The sequence below is a fragment of the Nelumbo nucifera genome, chromosome 4 (assembly GCF_055504915.1).
Source record: "Nelumbo nucifera cultivar China Antique chromosome 4, China Antique-T2T, whole genome shotgun sequence".
Taxonomy (NCBI): Eukaryota; Viridiplantae; Streptophyta; class Magnoliopsida; order Proteales; family Nelumbonaceae; genus Nelumbo; species Nelumbo nucifera.
In genome coordinates this window covers 6,169,797-6,191,544 of record NC_142652.1, presented here as the reverse complement: position 1 = coordinate 6,191,544, position 21,748 = coordinate 6,169,797, and the positions used below count along the sequence as shown (strand labels likewise).

Below are 21,748 nucleotides of genomic sequence, written 5' to 3'. Positions count from 1 at the left end.
GGGTCAGTATACATACATACCATGTCTAATATTTGCACTCCAACCATTCGTCTTCTGGCTTCTGGGCGCCAAGGGTGAGTAAATTACAAAGATGGGTCGCACTCCAACCATTCGTCTTCTGGCTTCTGGGCGCCAAGGGTTTGAGTAAATTACAAAGATGGGTCAGTAGGGGGGTGGGGCTCCCCATCGGGATCTCCATTCTTGCGGGAATCCCCACTTCCCGTGATTTTTAATATCAATTATTTTATTTTTTATTTAAAAATTGAAAATAAAATAATTAAAATTTACATTCTTATTAAAAATATTCAAATATATTCAACAATGATTTTTAAAACCGACTCGGAGACCAAACTGGTCAAGGGTCCAATTACTGGGTTGAATGATCCAACCGTTTGAACCAAACAGTCCATTTTGACAAATAAAAAAAATAAAAACAGTCAAAACCATTTGAATGATTTACCACCCGGGTCAACAGTTTACTCACCCAAGATGGTCCGAGCCATCTGAAGTATTAGGAAGGATAGGCTGGATACCCACCTAATCTTGAAAGTTACATTTTCACGCTTGTGAATTGAAATTTTGCTTTGGAACCAAGGCCAAAGCAAATTCTAGGGCTTAAAAACAATTACTAATTTAATAATAACTGCAATAATGACAATTTAACCATTCAACCATTGCATGCTATATTATAAGTAGACGTGTCTGTATCAAATTTCAATCTCAACACTAGATGATACCCCAATGACGAACCTAAGTTTCATTTTGTTTTTCTATTGGTAAATATCAACATCTATAAAAAAATAAACTACGGTTCATTTTCCCATTCAATGTGATAGCATCTACCATAAGTAACATGAATGTTTAAGAGCACATGGTATGACATTGTTTAGCTGGTTGATTTCTTTCTGGCACTTCTCTCCGATCCATGCTTTCTCAGCTAACCAAGGTCATACTTCCTAACTTTGATCAGGTAACACCTAAATCTTGCTCCCGGCTGCACACAACAAACATTCTATAATTTTGAACCATCTAAGATTTTTTTTCGCTTCTTCCCATTAGCAACATATGATGAGACCCACAAAGAGAGAAACAGTAAAGGAGCTGATCAGTCTCACTCGTTTGTCAATCTGCACAGGGCCAACGACAAAATGAAAGAAGGTGATGCTTTCACAGAATCAGGGTTCTACGCAAATAATTTCTCGTATCCATCTTGAATGATACCTCCCCAATAAGTTTAAACTTTAAAGCTCCTTTTTAACACAATGTATATCCTAAGATAACCAATTTGCTTTGCTTATCTCATCGCCTCAATTGTAAAGCATCTTTTTTACCCACTTTTTTCTTGCTATATGTACTAGGCAATTCTCAAAATGGAATCGATTTGTCCACTTTGCTTTACATGTTGAATTTCCGAGGGACAGTGTCAAAATCATCAAAATCAAATCTATGACGCTCCCTCCCAGCCTGGGTACAGGTTTAATTAGATGGTTAAAAACTGTCTTGTACTTGACAAAGAACATTCATAGTCGACATACCTTTGCCAGGTAAGCAGGACCACATGAGATATGTTCATCCACAGCAGTAAGCTTCTTTGACAACGCCATTATCCTGTAAACAAGGTACACCATCGATCCCTTCATACTGGTACTTTCAGCCATAAGTTAACAGATTGAATTCTCGTCATATTATTCATCAAGGATTTTCACGGGTGAACACCCCCCCCCAGGCGTGCACGTGGGAAAAAAAAAACAGAAAATAGTATGCAATGAAATGAAAGCAAACACAGGGAAAAGGCACACTTTTTAATCTGTCCTAAATGTTACAGAAAATATGATCTCAAGTCTTGTTTAGACTAGAGTTTCATTAGCCAACTAGCTAATGTTTGCAGAGTTACATACCTTTGAATTGATGAATCAATATGATCTATCATTTGACTTTTGACATGTCTTATATTTTTTAGGATCCTCATGAAAGCTGACCATTCCATCCTTCTGATTGATTGTTGCAAATATCTCACCATCTTGAATTTGGAGAAAGAATACTAGAATTGAACCCATACCTAAACAGAAAAGCACCAAAACAAATTACAATCAGTACGGACTAAAGTTTCAAAGATACCATTTGAAGGACATACATCTCTGCTTCCTTGGGGGTATTCAGTTGTACTGTGATAGCAATATCTTGAAGTGAAAGAGTTAAATATGTCTGAGTCAATCTCTGGATATTTCTCTTATATAGAGATGATACAACCTGTTTCACTAATCCAAGATTGTTGTCCCGACACAAAAGACAAGCTCTTTAGATGAAGATTTCTAGCAGTAAGATTCTGTTATCCCAAGGAGCGGAATCCAATGGATTATTTCCAAACACCTCTGAAGGTACTGAAACAATGTCTCCCAGTTTTCCTTAACAAGGTGAAAGGAGGGAGAGATCCATCGTATGGACACCAAGAAAGCAGCGGAACGGGGTGGGCGAATTTCAAAAATTTCTCTCATCCCTATCATATTCCCTGATTTTAGAATACAACATTCAAGGATCTAATCGAACCAAAACCGAATCAGATCTGAACCAAAGAGAAAGGGAAGGGTTATACCTGATATGGAGAGTCGGTATCTCCCAACGTCGGTGTTCACGCCCAAAGAATACTCCCAAGATTTGCTCCCACTGAACATGACGCAATGATACTGGAACAGAACCAACAGTGTTCGTCCTACGAACCAAATTCTTCACAAGAATTCGATGGAAGCGAAGAGCACCGTACACAATCAGCCTTTCAGCAAAGATTGATATCAAGAACACCTTCTTGATCTTTCCCTCTCAGAGAGATCGAACCAGGCAGTGAATGGCGGCGACGGCTGGAGGAGAACTCTAGAGCTGAAGTTGGCGTATTTTCTTTTCTTCTCTCTAGGGTTTCTGAGATCCTATCTCAAATTGCAAGAGGATTTTTCTGCTAAACCCTTGTTTCGAATTCTTGTAATTCAATATTAGGGTTTCTCATCTTTCTTAGTGATTAAGAAACCTCCTATCTGCAGATTAGGTCAGCCCACTATATTTGAATTTGGTCTCCAAGAATGGATAGGGTCAAGACCCAATCCTTTGGCTTGCCCTAATCTCAGATCCGCCCCTTAAGTGGGTAATTAAATCAGCCAATTCGAAATGGGCCTTGGGTTCACTGGAGAGCCCAATGAACCCCTTGAGCCCATCACATGGACTCTATGGGCTCAACACTTACACTAAGTGGTCCCTGGGTCAAGCCATCTTATAAAAACCCAAGGACTGTGGGCAGATGCAAGATTAACCCATCAGGCATAACCCTAAATGGCCTTACACTTAACCTCTCAGCCCATAATGATCAAACACTGCCCGACAAGAGAGAACCTCTCCCTCAGCTGCAAGGAACAGTGTTGCACTCTCTGCTCATATGGATCCCGGGAATTAAAACCATTTGCAAACATTTTGAAACCGTATATATCTATATATCTTATATAAATTTTGCAAAACAAAATTCCAACGATTGAAATCAACTGTCGGCAGTTTGGTTTCCATCAGAGATAGTGCATCCCCGATCATTACCTTTGCCCGACAAAGGGGCTGATCCTATCACTATGATCACCCACTCAGATGAATTCTCAGACTGTCCCAACATACCCAGGTTTTGACCCCCGCTAAGGATCTCACTGATTGGCATATCAAAGACAACCTAGCCCAATCCGATACCTAGTGCAATATCATAATCGAGTCTAGGGGATAGGTGTAACTTTCCAGTTTTGCCCATCAAGCACCAAGGTCCAGGGCAATACTAGAAATCTGGTCCGATTCAAAAATTCAAGTAATCCTACACTGCATGTGCTTTGGGTCTCACCCTGACAGCTGAGACAGGCCACCCCAACAGTTGGCAGCACACCAGTGTCAGCCTTGGCAGGATAAATCTCCCCAGACTTATCTAATGGCTGTGAACATTCTAAACTAACACGAGTCTCATTAAGTGTCCAGTTTAAGGGTCTTACATAGAAACATACCACACAACATGAATCAAACATGCACTTTATTCATTTACACTAAATGTCAAAAGTACATCAAAATTGATTGGAGCTAAAGGCATATAAAACTGTCTAACACAAGGATCATATAAATCAATGTTAACTTATGGAAGAAAACAAAGTAAAATATAAGAAAGCTCATGCATTGAAATTTCTCCTTGTTTGTCTCAATACAACTTTGTAATTCTGAAAATTCCCCGGTGCCGTAACTATTTACCAAGTCAATGTAAGGCTGCAAAAGGATTTGAATAGTTAAACAATACAATTTAAAACTTATGATGCTGCAAGGAAAGATGGAAAATGATATACATATTACATAATAAAGCAAATAAAAAATTACACAGGAGACACATTAAAAGCCCAACTTATTTGTGCAGAAGAGAGAAATTTCATCTCAGAATATGTATGCAGTTACAGTACAAGTAGTATAAAGCACGAATACAAACCACCAATGAAAAGGTTTACAAGAAATAAAATAGAAACATTTGACAAAGGTTGTCAGACATCAAGTTGACAAGAAATGACAAACAATCATACTTGGGAAGTTAGGAGCATTGAATCCATAATCAAACTGGCAAATCAAAGTAACAAGATGAGAGTTGTTTGTTGTGTTTCCCGTTACACTTCTATGGTTGCACCACAAGATGAAGATACATGGACGTTTGCTGGAGAAGTCACGCTTAAGAGCAAACACTGTCTCACCGTTGTGAAATATGCAAAGTCTTCATCATGAATTCACCAATGGAGATCCATATATCTTCATCTTGTTGTGCAATCAGAGAACACACAATCCTGTCTAGTAATGCAGCATTGAACCAGGTATATGACAATTGCAAACAGAGAACAAAACAGACAATGCCGTCTAGTAATGCAGCGTTGAACCAGGTATATGACCATTGCAATTTTCGTTGTAAGTGAACCTAGTGAGGAACTATCAATTGACATGGATTCTAATATCATTTCTCCGTAAAAGTCAAAGATTAGCCTCTTGGTTTCCGTATGAATTTGGTGACCACTAAAGGCAAACTTGGTGAAGACATCACTAACTTTGAAGTCAACTCAACATAGCTTAGCCTTAATCCCAACTATTTGGTATGTTACATGAATCCTGTCCCACCATTATGCTCTATCAAGAGCCATGTTTTCGGTCAAATTATAAGCCTATAAATCATTACTTATCACTCTCAGACCACATTTTCCTTGGTAACTGGAGAAAATATAAGTAGATGCAACTTGGCTGAGTTGCTAGATAGGAAATTTGTTGCAACTGATACATGGACAAGTACATGTGGTCACAACAAACTTGGCTGAAAACTAAAATCCATGATAATGCATACAGGTCAGTGTTTTAAAAGCGCAAGGGCCAATTTGCGCCTGAGGCACAAGGTGCAAGGTGAGGCATGCGCCTTTTTAAGCAAGGCGCAAAATTACAAAAAAAAAAAAGCTAAAAAATCAAAAAGAAAAAAAAATAAAAAAAACCAATAATTTAAAAAAAATGCAAAAAAAATATTAAGCATAATGTTAATAAAAAATATAACCTTAAATTTTAAAATAAATGTTTTAAAAAACCTAATCTAAAATTAAAATACATAAACATAACATGTAAAGTGTATTCAAATGAAAATTTAAAAATAAAAGCAAACATATAAAGCATTTTCAAGCATGTAAAACCCCCAATCTCTTTTTCTCCTTAATTGCATTGCTTCAAGTAGCTAGTGTGATGTAAAACATATTGCATTCTTGATTCTATGAGTCGCCTTTGTACCATGCCCCTTGAGGCAAGCCCGAACAAATCTATGTTAGGGTTTGAAATTCTTATTTTTCACATAAAAAATAATGATTTTATAACTTTCATTGCCTTTTAAGAAGATATTTTATTGCAATGAATGAATGAACAACATTAGCAAATAGGGGGTTCTCGGAACGTTAGACTACAAAAAAAAAAAAGCAAAAAGCGCAAAATTTTAAAAAGGCGCACGCCTAGGCTCCTTTTAAAAGGGGTGCACCTAGGACCTGGGTGAGGCACATACCCCTAAATGCGCCTCGCCTGAGGCACGCCTTTTAAATCACTGATACAGGTGCTAATATGTGTCAACACAGTACACCAATATAAAAAACATGGAACACAACTCAACCTAAAATTCCATCCGGATGAGTCTGGCATGGAAAGTGATATTAATCCTTCTATAATCTAAGATCATAACAAACAATGTGATGGAACCAATTCATCAGAATGGTCTCAATGTATGGAACCATTTTTTCCTCCCTTTCATTTGTTTTCACCTTCACCTTTGAACATTTTGGAACTATTCTCTTCCCCATTGACAGGAAACGGGGAAGCTTTTTTTGACCTACACCAACACTACCTTTTATATATAGAAAGGTAAAGTATTGTGTATTGCTATAGTAGAGATGTATAACACGTACACCAAATCCTTTGTACAAAGAGAATCTGTACGACAGGAGTGAAAATCAGATGAGGTGATCCTTAACAGAATAGTTGGCACCCTCAGATCTTGGCTAGCTGTGCATCACCTTTTAATAACAAAAGCAAAATGAAAGAACTCCTACATATATCATTGGAATAAGAGTTGCACCTTTGGGTACTTATGAGTCCGGATCTGCTCCTCACACTTTCCTCACAGCATGTGTCAGCCGCACATCAGGAACATCTCCCGTACTTGTATGTTATTATTCATGGGAGATGTTCCCAATACACGATGGGATGTGGATGTGAGGTCGGTGTGAGGAGAAGATCCCAATTCAGTACTTATAGGAGAGGAATTTGAGACTCAAAGATTTCATCTTGAGATGATGAACCACAGTTGCTGGATTTTCCTGCAGAAGAACACAGATAGACATTTATTGGACACCACCTGAAGGTCCTGAACTGGGTTGCATAATGTTAAATGATGGATGCTGTTTGGTTAGCCAAGGTCCATCAGGTCTGGGTGCTGCTTTCAGAGACCATCATAGAATTTTCAGCTATTTGGAACAGCAGGTGATGGATTTTCCTTAAAAGGTCACGCTTCTAGCTCTCTTGCAAGGGTTAAGACTTTGCCTATTCATCAGGATGGGATGGAATGGGAGATTTCCAAATAGTCATTGGTAGGGCTGTCAATGGTCTGGGCCAACCAAACAGACCTGACCTGACCTGGTACATAGGGTCTGGATATGCAATCTGAGTTCATATTAAGTGTTTATAATAGGTTAGCCCTGGTTGTTCTAACAGTTCTTTTACCCTATCATGGGGTGAAGGATTTTCCACATACTAATAAAATTTTGCTGATTGTTAATGATAAAAAAATGAGTATAGAAAAAAATTAGAAATGTTGAGATGGAAGAGTGGGGAAGCTAAATATGATAGAACAAGAAATGAACTTATCCGAAGGAACCTACCAATAGGTGTCAAAATGAGAAAAAGTAAACTAAGATGACTTCGTCATGTGCAGACTGCAAGAAAACCATCTACAGCTCCAGTGAAAATTTGCTACAAGTTGATAGGTCTAGATGAACTGGGGGAAAACCGAAAACCAAAAAGGACATGATTTGAAGTAGTAGAAATGATGTAAGACTCTCTAATTTAACAATTGATATGGCACTGAACAGAGAAGAATGGCAGAACAGGATTCATGTAGCCAAACTTTTTTTTATCAGTAACAGAATCAATTCATTAAAAAATTCAGTTGTGCTTAGTTGAGACATTGAAAAAATTCACCAAACACAAGGCTACAAAATTGTCTTTAAAAAGGACATGGATTAATGTATTACTCGTCACAATTAATTGTTTCTATTTGCCTATAAAATGTTGTTTATCAAGCCTAGGGATGCCAACGGGCCAGGTTAAATGCTAAATCCAGTTTGGGTCGGGTTAGGGTTTTAGGTCCTCAACCAAAGTCAGTTTAGGTTTCACTGACCCAAGCTGTCAGGTCATGACATACCATATTGAAGTTTAGGATTTTATTTTCATGTTTGTTTTGGCTTTTCTTCTTTCACTGTGGAGAAACTGAGAAAGCAACACCATGGAACCCATAAACCAAATTCCAGCTTACATTAATAGCTCTTGATTTTTCAAATGTGTTATAAAAAATACAATTGAAAGACTACAAGTTGGGTCAGGTCGGTAGCAGGTTGAACCTTATTAGGTCGGTTTGGGTTCAAGTAAGACCAATGGAGGGACAGATTAGGGTGAAGGTAAATCTGTACCAAAGCCAACCCATTGACATCCCCAGTCAAGCCAAATCTGAGTTAACCCAGAGTGCCAGACAAACCCAACCAAGACTTAACTCAACCCTGAGTAGTACTAAAGTTGAAGAATTAACATCTTGGGTTGGGTATCCTTAGGTTTGGGTTGATCATAAACCTTAACTAACTCATCCAATTTGAACTCACATCCTCTGTACCACCAGCCAATAGCAATCTGCCACACCATCTTGAAAAATGACTTTAATTTTGAAATGGAAAATTACAGGCTGGCGTAGCAGATTTCTATTGGTCTGATGCAGAAAATTTTCTGCACCAATGGTGCAGAGGATTTGAGTTCATCCGATTTGCACTACCAAATAACCAAATAAAATTAGAGGCACCATTAGAAGTTTCACCCTAGGGCAGAACTCAACAGATCATATCACCTTTATAACCAATTATTTATTTATGTATTTTTTTGTAAACATTGTTGGTCTATATAATATACAAATCATATTCCAGAAAATGATAACTTAAAATATTTATAATGTTTGCATGTGCAAAGAAATAGCCTCACCCAAGGCCTCATTTGATTTGGTGTCTTTTCAACTTCAATCTGAGTTGGTTGTACGGAATGTTTTCAAGCCAAAGCTCATACAGAGTCACTAGTTAGATCTATACTTTCAGTCAGTCAGCCATATGTGCTTTTGAGAGTCTGGACCAGAGCTAAACCACTTCACATTGCATCTCATGTCTTTCAGCTCAATGGGATCCTACCTGCTATGGCAAGATCAATCCAACAAAATAGGCCCATGAACCTAACCTCTTCTCTTCGTTTAAGGACAAACTTTATTGAATATGATAAAAGAATATTATGTACATGAACCTTGGCTCCCTTTTTTAGACAGTCCTTCACCATCTACCCCTTGTTTTGCAAATGAATCAGCCATATAGCTTGCTGGTCTCAGTACCCAAATAACTGAAACAACCAACTCCCTGTTGTTTAATTTCTCTTAATACATATTTTTATTGCCATATCATTCTTCAGACAGACAGCCTACTAGAGTCATGGAATCTCTTTCCAGCACAATGTTCCTCTTCTTCAACCTTTTATCTAACTTTAGTCCATGAAGTATGACTGTCAATTCTGCTCTAGTAAAGTTCATGACAATAATAAGACCTGAGAATATTCCTATGACAACCCCATGTCGGTCTCTGAACACACCTCCAATACTTGACAAACTTGGATTCCCCAAACTGCATCCATCAAATTTGAAGCCAGTGAATCCACACCTTTTGTTGTTGTTCTTCTTCTCTATAATCAACTGATCACCATAGTTGTCAAGGCGATGCCTAGGTGACAAGGCGCCCTTTGAGGCTCGCCTCGCCCAATCGCCTAACAGTTTTCTACTTCCTACTATAGAATACTTTTTTATTCATTCTTTTTTGAGATTATAATTATAAAATAGACATTATTAAACTAAAATAATCATTTTGTGTGTTTATATACTAATTTCTTTTTATTATTTTCTTCTTTATATACTAATTTCTTTTTTATTAGGGTTTAATCAACACAAACATTGCTAAATGCTGTATTGAACCCTCAAAGACTTAAAAACCTGAACCAATAAGTAAGGAAGAACTAAAAATTTTATCTAATCAGCACATTTTCCTCTTCCATATATTCTTCTTCTACTTCTTCTTCTTCTTCTTCTTCTTCTACTACTACTACTACTACTACCAATACTTTTTATTTTCTTCTTTTCCTATAACAAAAATAAGGGTTCAGCCCCTATATTTTTTGAATTTTATTTTCCTTCTTCTTTTTCTTCTCATGAATATGTTGATTTTCTATACTTTAATATGAAATTTATACTTTTCTTATGAAAACCATGAATAATTATTAAAGAAATATGGTTATGGTACCTAGGGAACTACCCTAGCATCTATTTTTTAACATAAAAAAATTCATCGCCTAGGCGGCTAGGCGACTAGGCGACTAAGCGCCCCCCAGTCGCCTAGCCTCATCTTGGCGCCTTGAAAACTATGCTGATCACCCTCTTCCCCTTCAATTTTTATTTCTTTTCTCTGCTCATTCTATATTCTCTATGTCTCTACTGAACATTCAACATAGTAGGGGCTACATCCCTTTATTTGTTTATCTCCATTCTTGATTTATCATTATCACACACATGGATACATTTTCCCTTTAATTCCACATTTAATGTTTGATTCTTTCATGTTAGATTACTTTTAGGTGTTTGCTACTTGCTACAACGCCACTTTACATCTTTAACATATACATCATAGACACCTATTCACTAGAAAAGATGCAAACAGATGTTCTAGAAAATAATAATAATAGCAATGTAGAAAGAAGATAGAGAAATTACCCATATTAGCAATAGAGAAAGAAGTCCTGGCTGATCAATCTCAAAGATATCCTCCTCCAAGATGCTTAAACCAGTTTTATAGCTCTTTGCAAATAAACAAAGGAGGAGGAAATCTGGATGCAAAGTAGTCAAATGTTCAAAGGAAGACTGAAGCTTTCTAATAGCAGTCCTCAAAGGAGCTACACCCAATATTGGTTCTTGAAGCAGTATAACTTGATCCTTGAACCTCTTTTTTTGATGAATAATAATAAATTTATTGATTCAGAAGCAAATTTAGAGTGAGTTCATACATCATCCCAGTGAGAGGCGCGAGCTGCAGCCCCTCCTTGAATTTTACAAGTAAACTAGGAAAGAAAAACAAGAATCACAACTGAGCCCAAAATAATTCTTCTCTATTTACCCCTTGCTTAGCTAACATATCTAACAAAGTATTTGCTGATCTCCCCACCCACTGTACAGTGACCAACATATTCCTTGTCAACCAACTAAATTTCTTCATTTCATTCTTATATCGCCACATAGCTTCTTCAGAATTTTTCAATCAACCCACCACCACTTTGGAATCCCCCTCGATTATTAGGTGTTGTACCCCTAGCTAGTTTGCAAATTGCACCCCTTTTACAACAGCTAAAAGTTCTGCCCTGATGGAGTTCCCAAATCCCAAGGGACCTGAGTAAAGCAACAAAATCTCTCCCTTCGCATTTCTCAAAGCACCCCCCATTCCAGATAAACCTGGATTACCCATGCTACTTACATCAAAATTCAACTTTAGTGAGCGTTCGGATGGAGGAGACCAGCTTGTAATTGATTTGTCCTTTAGAGATGAACACCTCGCTACTGCTAACCAATTTCTCCAAAGGTCATTAAAGGAGAATTGATGAAAGATTTCCAAGGTCTTCAGCTAATGTATTGCCCTATTTAACACACAGTCTTTCAAATCCTGACTGTTCCTTTCCTTTTCTTGAAAGATTCTAAGATTTCTTTCTTCCCAAAGAGTCCAAATCAAGGCAGCACGAGCACATCACAACATAATTCTCCCTATTTTTGTAGGCCAATAAAAGGTAGAATGGTTGAAGAGCATGTGAACTTCTGCTGGTAGATTCCAACTACCCCCAAACAACGAAAGTAGCCAAGCCCAAAGGTCTACAGAAAAGGGACAAGATATTAATAGATGGTAACAATCCTCACTGTGAGCTCTACAGAGGATACACCAATTAAGAGAAATACAAAGAAAAGGTCTTCTCTTTTGTAGGTTATCTAAAGTGTTTACTTTTCCATGGAATACTTCCCAACAAAATGCCATAATTTTTGGGGGAACTGGCCTACACCAAAATGCCATAATTTCTTCCTTGAACCTCTTGCAAAGAGAAATAACTGTAAGTAAAGAAATTAATGCTTAGCCCATTCTAGAATCTAGAATGTTAAGATAATCCAAATATGGCAAATACATTTGCTTTAGTGGTAGTGTTGCAAACATTTATCAGGTGCCAAATGTATCTGCTCTGCCAAGCAAGAATTGATAAATGTAGCAATAGAAAGAACAAGTTCACTAGGTTGCTCTTTTGATATTGGAGCAGAAGCATATGCCTCCCTATCCAAACCACAAATGTCAAAACAGTATATCAGCTTTACCCAATAACCAGATAATGGAACTGGAAATCAAAATATCATCAAGCACATTCAAGGCTGCTGTTAGCTTTTCCTTTTCTTCCTTAACTGTCCACACATATTTATCGTGTACATCTGGAGGGATTTTTGGCTAAATCTGGAGTGGGGAGGGATTTTTTGCATAGTGACTCCTCAATGCCTTTGTAAATCTTGGAGGTTTCCTTTTTTGGGTTTTGGGTTTTGGGTTTTGGGTTTTGGTTTAGCTGGAGCTTTGTACATCTCCTCTTGTACATCCTTTGTTCTTTTAATGAAAGTTAACCTTTTCTCTCTAAAAAAAAAAAAACAGTCTGCACATATTTACCATTACATATTGTTAGAATAAAAGGCCAAAGTGAAAAATAAAAAGAAAAAGGGTTATTGTGGCATATGCTGACAGTCCATCAGATAGGGAACCCAGTGGATTGGCATTGTGTTCAATCCCAATAGCCACATCAGCCCCGTACCTAATCTTATGTCTATTTTAAAACACATGGCAATGGTTTTTCAGCCAAAAACTTTCATGAAGGCATGAATGGAGGGAGAGGAAGCCGTAGATTCCCTTTGAGCTCCAAGCTTACCATACTGAAGATGCCCAAGTCAAGTCATGGAACTGGCTATGGTGGGTCTACCATGGGTACACTGGATTGGTATGCACCTTTATCATTATTTATTTTTATCAGTGTTCAGTATCACTAAAATTGATTTCAAGTCATGGAACTGGCTATGGTGGGTCTACCATGGATACACTGGATTGGTATGCACCTTTATCATTATTTATTTTTATCAGTGTTCAGTATCACTAAAATTGATTTCTACAATGTGCCTTTATTACGTTATCACTATCTTATTACACGATCATTAATTCAGTATTGAGTATCACTAAAATTGGTTTTCCTTATGCAATATGGAGATATTTATATGACCGTACACTAACGTCATGGTATCAAGGACAAAACAACACGTTATTTAAGGTCCTCCAACCCTAAAACGATACGATTAGTATTATTAAGATGAAAGAACCGGAACTCGGTCTGAGAAAATTAAAAAGGAAGATAAAAGCTAAAAAAGCAACAAAGCCGCACATTTCATCAACATAATGAATCCATAGCCGATCGAAAACGAAAAGAATGCATCGTTAAAGTAAAGTTAGCCGAAAATCAATTTGAAACTTCTTTGCAATGTCGAATGATCAAAACCCGTTTCAGACTTAACCCTAATTGTTTGTTACAATTTCAATGCTTCAAAATCCACCTCAGACCAAAACAGAAATAAACGGATGTCATTAAAAACCAGGCAAAAAGCGTATAACTTCAAAAGTATAGAGGCATAGAGCACTTGGTAGCAGGAAGCACAAATGCAGAAGATTGTGAATGGAATGCAACTTACAGGATATAGAGATATCCGAGAGAATGTTTAGCAGAGTCGAGTTGCTCCAAGAAAGAGGTTAATCGAGGCGCCTCAGATTTGAGAGATTCCACTTCCACTCCGCCGCTTGCCGGGAGTCTGAAGACTCTGATTCTCTCAAATGGGACTCCGGAACCCAGGTCTTACTTATGTACCCGGAGTTGGGTCTCTACTGGCAAGTGGCAATTGCCTAACCCGAGTTTGGGCCCGAACCCGAATCATAATGTGGGCTTTGGTAGATACCAGCCCCGCTTCGTTGAAGCCCGGTCCATCCATCTTCTCTATGTAATGCTAATTTGCCCTCACGTCAATACCATCATCCGAAAATTTTGATCAATCTCTCTCTCTCTCTTCATTGTGTCACTATTTTATTAGTGGGTTCAGAGGCAAACTTAAACCTGAGTTCTGATGCATTAGAAAAATGCTCCAAGCTATTATCTGATTTTCAGATTAATTGAAACACAACAATTTTGTCAAGATATTTTTCTAAAAATAGTTGATAACTTTGTTTTGGTTCCTTGTAGCTTATTATATACAGATTGAAATTGAGTGTAGAAAAGTAGGAAGAAGGAAAAGAAATTAATATCAAACCGTTAACTTTCTTTAACCCGTGCAATGCACACGTTTTGTTAAAAAAAATTGTGGCACAAGGAGTCTTGTGATAGTCAAGTTGGTCTAAGCCCAATGCAAGCATTTCTTTTGGCTATGTTTTCTAAAACAATCTAAGTCGTGCTATCTTTTATTAAATAAATTTAAATTTTTATTAATGTAATTTAAGTGAATAATAATTAAAATTAACTTTGAAATTAATAATTTCTTATTTTATTAATTTTTCTTAATTTATATCATTTTTAAATGAAACTTACATGGTTTTGTAATTGATTAATTTTAGTAAACATAGATTTATTAACGCTACTAATTAATTAATTATTATTATTGTTACATAAATCTATATTAATCTTTATAATACTTAAATTGATTTTAGTTTTTACTAATTATTAATTTATAATCTAATTTCTATTGGATCGGATTCAAGTATACCCCAATTTCAAATCCAATATGATCCGTTTGCATCCTGGGATATGATGCATAAACTCATGTCCTCTCACCTGACCTCACTATTAATGTTTCATTAAAATGTAGAGAAAAATGGATCTAATTGGCTTCACACACAGGGAATCAAATATATATATATAGCACCTACGTCTTGATGCAGCAATTAAAAATAAAACGACTCACCATTCAGTCACTCCTCTTCCCATGTGCCCCATCTCTAACCAAGCAAAACAATGCTCATAAAAAGGGGAAAAAGAAAGAGAAAAACAACCTACAAAACCACTGCCAAACAAACAAAATAGCACATATTATTGTGCTGACCCATATATTTAGCAAAGCTTACCGAATTGCTTCAAATATCCATTTTCACATGGCAGAACTTGACTGAATGGCTTTAAATCCAACCAACAAAAGAATTAGCGAAAAGAAAATCATCAAACCTTAGACCGATACTTGTAGAAGCAAAGTAATTGAAGGTGTCAAGATATACTCTTCAAGTTGTTTGGATAACAAAAGATGAAATCTCGACAAAGTCTTTGCAATAGTCCCAAACCTAGTTCAAACTTTGGAACTCAAAAGATTGGGATATTCAACTCTTGTTGTTTACTCAGTCTCAACCCGTACGGCTGTAGCTTCAGAGTCCAAAGCTTTTAGCTTTGGAAAATAACCCTTAGAAAACAAACCATGGTTTAGTATATAGAAGCAAATAGATAGAACGTATTCACCTACAAAGGCAGGTTGACAATAGCGTGAGAATTATTTAAGCCATTTTTAGTCATCTTCTTTGCCCGAGGACAAAATAGGTCCTGTGATGACCCGTTTTATTCTTTGACATTTTTAAATGTATTTAATCTGTTTTTTTTTTTTCATTTTCCAATCATTTCCAAACATTTGAGCTGTTAAATAAAAAATTGCAAGGTTTAAGGTCTCATATTTAACCATTTAAGATATTAATAGTTTGGATCATTTCGTTTTACTAAATAGAGAGATTTGAAGCTGTTTTTTTCAATCCTTTATATAGAAAGTATCTAAAAAATGGTCTTCTACCTCTGTTGTTCATTGCAATCCATAATCTACACTTGATTACATTTGGACACTCTAAATAAACTGAATAAAAAAGTGAGAAATTGGAACTATTGAGGCGTTTGGATAAGAACATAAACAATATTTGAAAGAGAACCTATTCAAGCAAAAAACAAAATGAGTTGAAGGATGAATATACTGAGAAGATTTTGATTGCAGAGCTTGCTTACCTTATATGTGGAGATTGGTCGAAACTTGAGAAGAATAGGTTGAGTTGAGCAAAAGACGTGTTGAGCTCAAAAGGAAGGAAATATTTTGCTTTCATCCTTCGAAGGCAAGCGTCTCCAATGAGCTTTTGATGCTGACATGGAATTTTTAGAGAAGCGAAAAATCTAAAATTCAAAAACCAGAAAATTGGGAACTGCAGCTTGGAAGTAGTAGATCCGACCGGTCTCCAAGGAAGATGGTTGATGCAACATTACCCAGAAAGAAAAAGGAAGAGAAGTTGAGAGAAAGAGATCACACTACTATTCCTTATTCCGTTGAACCTTGGCTTTGGTTCTCTCTCTCTTTCTCTGTCTGTCTCTCTATGACTCCATTTCTTTCCATTAAATTCTAGGCATGGAAAAGAGTAAGTAGTTTTATCTATTATCCTTGTGTACAGGATTGGTCAGGGAAACAAGTCACAACCTGTAATAAAGAGAGGTGATATGATTTTCCACGCGTTTTTCTCTTTGGGATGTCTACTGCTGCCGTAAGCATGCATTCAATCTCCATTACTAGGCTGAGATATGGACTTAAGTACACCAATACATCAACTATAAAAACAATTTGACAATAATCCCCAAGAAATCTGCCAAGTATCTTTACACGAGCCATTGTCAATATTCAAGTCATTTGGATGTCTAAATGATCCTGGGTCCTTAATTTGTATAGTGAATTCGTGTTTTTGTGTACAGACTATTTTCATCTTCATCAGTCACCAGTCGGTCTTGTTTGCTCCTCAGTTCAGTCAAGAACTGTTGAAACACTATATTACGAGAAAAAAAAAAAAACAGCAAAATTATACAGATCATATTTCTTCTTCCGTGTTTCTTTCTTTCTTTTGAATCCATAAGTGGAGATCATTTTTCAAGTAGCTGACTGTGTTGGCTAAGAGATCTTAGTGAAGTTTGAATATTATTAAACAGTTGATGAAGAGCAATTAGTTCAGTTGGTCATTCAGCATCTATCTTTGAGGAGACACAGGTTTCAAACCCTAAGAAGTGCAAACTGTGTGTGTATTGATTGACAGTTGCCTGGCCATGTACCCTGCCACCACTAACCTGTTAACTGGTAGCAAGGATTAAAATATTGGTATGATATGCCCAATATGGGGCATATCATATTATATTTGGTCTACGAGATATTCTTGGATACACCATACAAAGATTTTTTATTTATTTTTTACTTTAAAATGATGAATGAAACCTTCTAATACCTATAAAATAAGTAAAGTAAAAAAAACAATGTATCAACCACTTGAGGATATCAGAGATATCAATATTTTAATTTGGCTGTTAGTATTCCAACCTGCGATTCTTTTCTTCTAAACATCCAACCCCTAGACTTGAAAACAACAGGGGTACAGGGCCTACAGGCTTAACACCTACAACAAGGGTTATAGTTCGGGCCTGAAATATAAGCCCAAGGCTGGGCATTGGCCCTATGTCACTGAATAACTAATATAAAATTGGCCACATGATTCTTGTTTCACCATTTAAAGATCATATGATATATAATTATACGTATAAAATAGATGTCATAATTTATAAACATAAACTGTTATATAATATTATGCATATATTATACATTTATATAATATAAAATAAAACATATGTATTTATATACATAGAAAGTGGATTTATGAGTATATTGTGGGTTGGGCCGGACTAGAAATGATCACCACTCCTTGACTTGAGAACAATAGCTGTTTCATCTTGCAATGAAATCAGACTATATTCCTTTGACGTGCCCCAGTTGTCTTCGATAGACCGGTACTAGGACCAAATTAATTAGCATTCGAAGTACTCTAGTTAGTAGAGAAATTATGACTTAAATGCAACTACCGAATCAAGTTTCAATCGAGTAGCCAGTCGTTACAGCGAGTTGCTTATTTTCTTCAAAAAAAAAAGGAAATTTGTATACTGAAGATTGGAGAAATGGAAAACATTAATTGGACAAGAAGCAGTCGGACCCGGACGTTCGTAAGAAGATAGGTTGAAAGGAAAATTCGGAGGCTCGGGTCGGGAGTGGGGGAATGGGTTAAAGAGTACACATGCAATCGGGTATGGGATACGCAATCACATCGCGGTCTCTTTTGTTAGTCCTGGGCTCTGGCTGCCCTACCAGTGTCCTGTGCAGCTTCTTCATGATGCTGCCAAATTCTGCATCTGAAATGGAGTCATCCTCGAAATATGGTAGCATCGCTCGCTTGTTTGGCTTTATGTATTTCCTATGACCCGCGTAGGCACGGTCACCCTGCCCAAATAGATTCAGATAGAACCCAAAATCTGTGTTAATAACAAATTCAAAGACTAATATGAAATATTAACCACTGGAGTGGTTGATTCATCTTTTCTATATACTAGTAAAAACTATTTATAATTCATGGTCAGTTTTTGAACATATGTGCTTGAAGCTACGTAGTGAGATTGAAGGACATATGTGCTCTCTTTTATGTCCACTGTATGCTTAGACAAGAGGGTAAAAAATGTTCAATAAAAATTCTAGAAAAAGGGGAATTCACACTTTTTTATAGATAATATAAATAAATAAATAATATATATAGTAGTAATAGTTGCTTGAAGCTACGTACCTGCATAGCACGGGCCATGTTACCACCATGGGAAGGCATGAAGACGTCGCTGCTGAGGGAGACAATGTAGTCGATTGCGGCCAGAGCTGAGGACCTGTTGACGTATGGTGCCAGCTCTCCATCCCTCGCCAGCATCTCCTTTGTTACCACGTTGGGAAATTCCATCATCAATGGCCGCAGCGCTCGACTTCCGCCAAATGGTTTTCCTCCTGCACAGTACACTCGTGCACTCCTTGGCGCACCCAATGCCTTCAGTAGCCTACCACCACCATTTTTTTTTGGAGGAATTCATTCGGTCATATTGAAATCAAATTAACCATCATTAATTTGTGATTTGACTGAGGGGTTCTATTATTAATTTACCTTGCAACTTCTAATGCATTGAGAGGACAAAGCCCTGCAAGCCTCCGTTGATGGTGGCTCATATTCAACCTTCCCGTGAGATACTCCGGCCGAGACTCCCGTTCCATGGCAACAATGTCATCGTATTCAGGCCCTAAGCCGGTAAGACATCCAGTTCTGGCCCATACATCCTTCTCCAGTCGAAGATGCAACGCAATGTAAGGACCTTCAATCCATATCCTCCTTGCCAGCCTATTCCCAAGTTCCCTAATTGGAGCCGCAAATCTCAACGCATGAAATGATACCTGCACCACCCATGTCTCTCATCCTCATTATTCATTCTCTTTACTAGCACTCTAGCAGTTGGGCGATTAGTATATATATGGGCGGGAAAGAAACATAGTTACCTTGCAGCGAAGCTTCTGAAGATCCGGAGGGAGATCCTTAGAGAGTTTAGAATCCAATCCTTTCAACACCAGAACACCTTCATTCAACTACAACAACAACTAGTAAAATGAGCGGAGGGATTTTGTTTTGTTGTTCATTGTAACTAATTAAATCCATCTTAATTACTTGTTTGAAGAATCTGGTGCGGATCCAAAGAGGTGAAACGTTGAAAGGAATTCGGGTCTCGATAGACTGCTTTGAGGTCAAATGAGTGGAGGGAAGAGATGATACAATCCTAACATCAGCTTGTAGCGTCCTTCTGAAATGTTCCGCATCAAAAATATCCGAAAATTCACTGCATATATAGCAATAATAGAACGAAATTTAATTGTAGAAACATAAAGGAAAATAGTATTTTGAATTCTTCTGAAGAAGATTGATCAAACCAAATCCAAATAAACAATATTGAAGCAACAACCCATTTGCAGTTTTGCACCAACTCCAATCATTCTTTATTACAGAAGAGCTTAGCTGCTTCTGCAGGACAGGGGCAGAGTAGTACCTTTCGTCTTCCCATATCGGATTAACTTGCAAAATGGGCATAACCAAGGCGGCTTCAAGAATTCTAGCAATGACAACCGCGTCAACAATCTCGTTCTTCTGCTGATTCAATCCTCCTGAAGCCACAACTACCAAGAATCTCCTCTTCTCCTTGGTGATTCTCACGGAATCTCTTCTATACTCGACACTGAACTCCAAGCACGGCCGGTAACCCGCCCCGTCAGGCTGCTGCCAGAACTCCCTCTCCTCGGCAGTCGAGTTTCTGGTGACCCTGTGAGCCGGCAACGGCAACATCGCACCACTCAACAGCCTCGGCACGTCCTCGTCGTCATCGGCCGACACAATCTTGGATAGCGAAGATAAAAGTAATGGAGAGTATGGAGGCGAGAGAGATGAGAAAGAAGAGTAAGGAAATCCGGATGAAGAAGCCATGAGATAACACGGTATCGAGTGCGGAGAAATGGGTGCGAGGTCGATTCTTGAAATTCCAAGGAGAAGGAAAGCGGCAAGCAGGAAGATACACACGAGAGAAGGAATTCCGTAAGAACAGAGCCTTTGGTTTCTTGGGACGTTCTTCTTCGGACAGAAGTGAAGTGATTTAAGTGGAGAGATCGAAAAAAGAGATTGAAAGAAATCAAATGGGTTAAGAGTAATGAATGGGTTCTTGGTGTTCTTTGATCTCGCCATGAACGAAAAATTGGCATGCCTCTCTGCAACTAACAAGGAAGCTCTTCTTGCATCTTCTGTACTTGATGACTTGGGTGAATTTTGCGAGAAATTTGTTTATGGTGGGAAAACATGGAGTGAATTGTTGAGTTCAGTTGATCGATTCAGTGGCTACTTTACATGTTACATATATTCATATATAATCTAACAAAACTGAAACACTTGAACTTCCCTTGGCCTTTACGTACTAACCCCTTCCGTTAATTCCACTTGACAATGAAAATTTCCAAATTACCCCATACTTATCAGAAGTGTTAAAAGGATTTTTAATACCAAAATTATCCTTGATCACCCCTATTACCAATGGGGGTTGTTTGAGTTGAAACCTATAACTCTCAGCCAAGCTCTCAGAACGTCATACCGCCATTCCCCTGCCCATGCCACAATGTTTATCTTTTTGACTTCTGAAATCAACCCAAGAACTAAAATATCTGTGCCCCATCTATGCTAGTACAGTAGTAATAAAATCTCTATCAATTTATAACTATGGTAGACCCAGTTCTTTACTGAGCTCAATCCAAGATAACCCATTTTCAATATAGCTGAATTTGCAAAACCAAACAAACAAGCCCAAAAAATTTTCAATTCAATCTTACTATTTTAGAATCCTAATAATTACAGAGAATTTAAGTATTTAAGGAACCTGGTTCGTTTTTCAACCTTATTTTTCTTTACACCATTGATTGATCCGCGTAATCTCCGACTTGAATTTTGTTCATTTATAGTGAAATCTAGGGTTTGGACTGCAAATGGGTTGTCTTTTACCTGTTGACGCGAGGAGCGTGATTCCGCCCTTGAATTTAGAGCTAGTCACTACACATTATCCAAGTTTTTTTGTCAGATGGGATGTTGGTAAATCCTTTTGTCTTCCTAATGAATTTAGAGCCACCGTGCTCGCTCCGTCTGTTTCTGGGCGGGAGCGATTTCAGAATAGACCCATTCACGGGCGGGCAAGGTTTTGCCTCAATCCAAGTCCGATGCCTAGTATTGGAGTATGACATAAAAATTCTTATTTACAATATAATTTCATAAACTAATATATATTATATATATTTACTATATTATTAATATATATTTTTTATTATATGTAAAATTATCAGGTTGGGTTCAGGCTCGGGCAGCGCTTA

General features: G+C 37.5%; 1 protein-coding gene and 1 long non-coding RNA gene across 6 annotated transcripts; both read right to left on the bottom strand.

Annotated features, from left to right (window-relative positions):
- Nucleotides 1–658: 658 nt before the first annotated feature.
- On the bottom strand, nt 659–13,788 carry LOC104591660 (uncharacterized). 5 transcript variants are annotated; one of them, XR_016085476.1, is made up of 5 exons: nt 13,652–13,788; nt 2,594–4,272; nt 1,899–2,059; nt 1,536–1,608; nt 659–1,464 (listed from the first exon to the last, which is right to left on the bottom strand). It is a non-coding gene; the product is annotated as an uncharacterized LOC104591660 (long non-coding RNA). The 5 variants fall into 5 exon arrangements; XR_016085474.1 differs by adding an exon at nt 10,619–11,761 and having other exon boundaries at nt 659–1,608; nt 13,652–13,781; XR_016085475.1 differs by lacking the exon at nt 13,652–13,788 and adding exons at nt 10,619–10,844; nt 11,974–13,645 and having other exon boundaries at nt 659–1,608.
- A 4,067-nt stretch (nt 13,789–17,855) lies between these two features.
- Nucleotides 17,856–20,748, bottom strand: LOC104591661 (O-fucosyltransferase family protein). The gene is made up of 6 exons (XM_010250604.3): nt 19,897–20,748; nt 19,521–19,689; nt 19,355–19,441; nt 18,969–19,252; nt 18,606–18,864; nt 17,856–18,268 (listed from the first exon to the last, which is right to left on the bottom strand). The coding sequence occupies exons 1-6, from the start codon at nt 20,580–20,582 to the stop codon at nt 18,053–18,055; spliced, it is 1,701 nt and encodes a 566-aa protein (XP_010248906.1). The 5' UTR covers nt 20,583–20,748; the 3' UTR covers nt 17,856–18,052.
- Nucleotides 20,749–21,748: the final 1,000 nt, after the last annotated feature.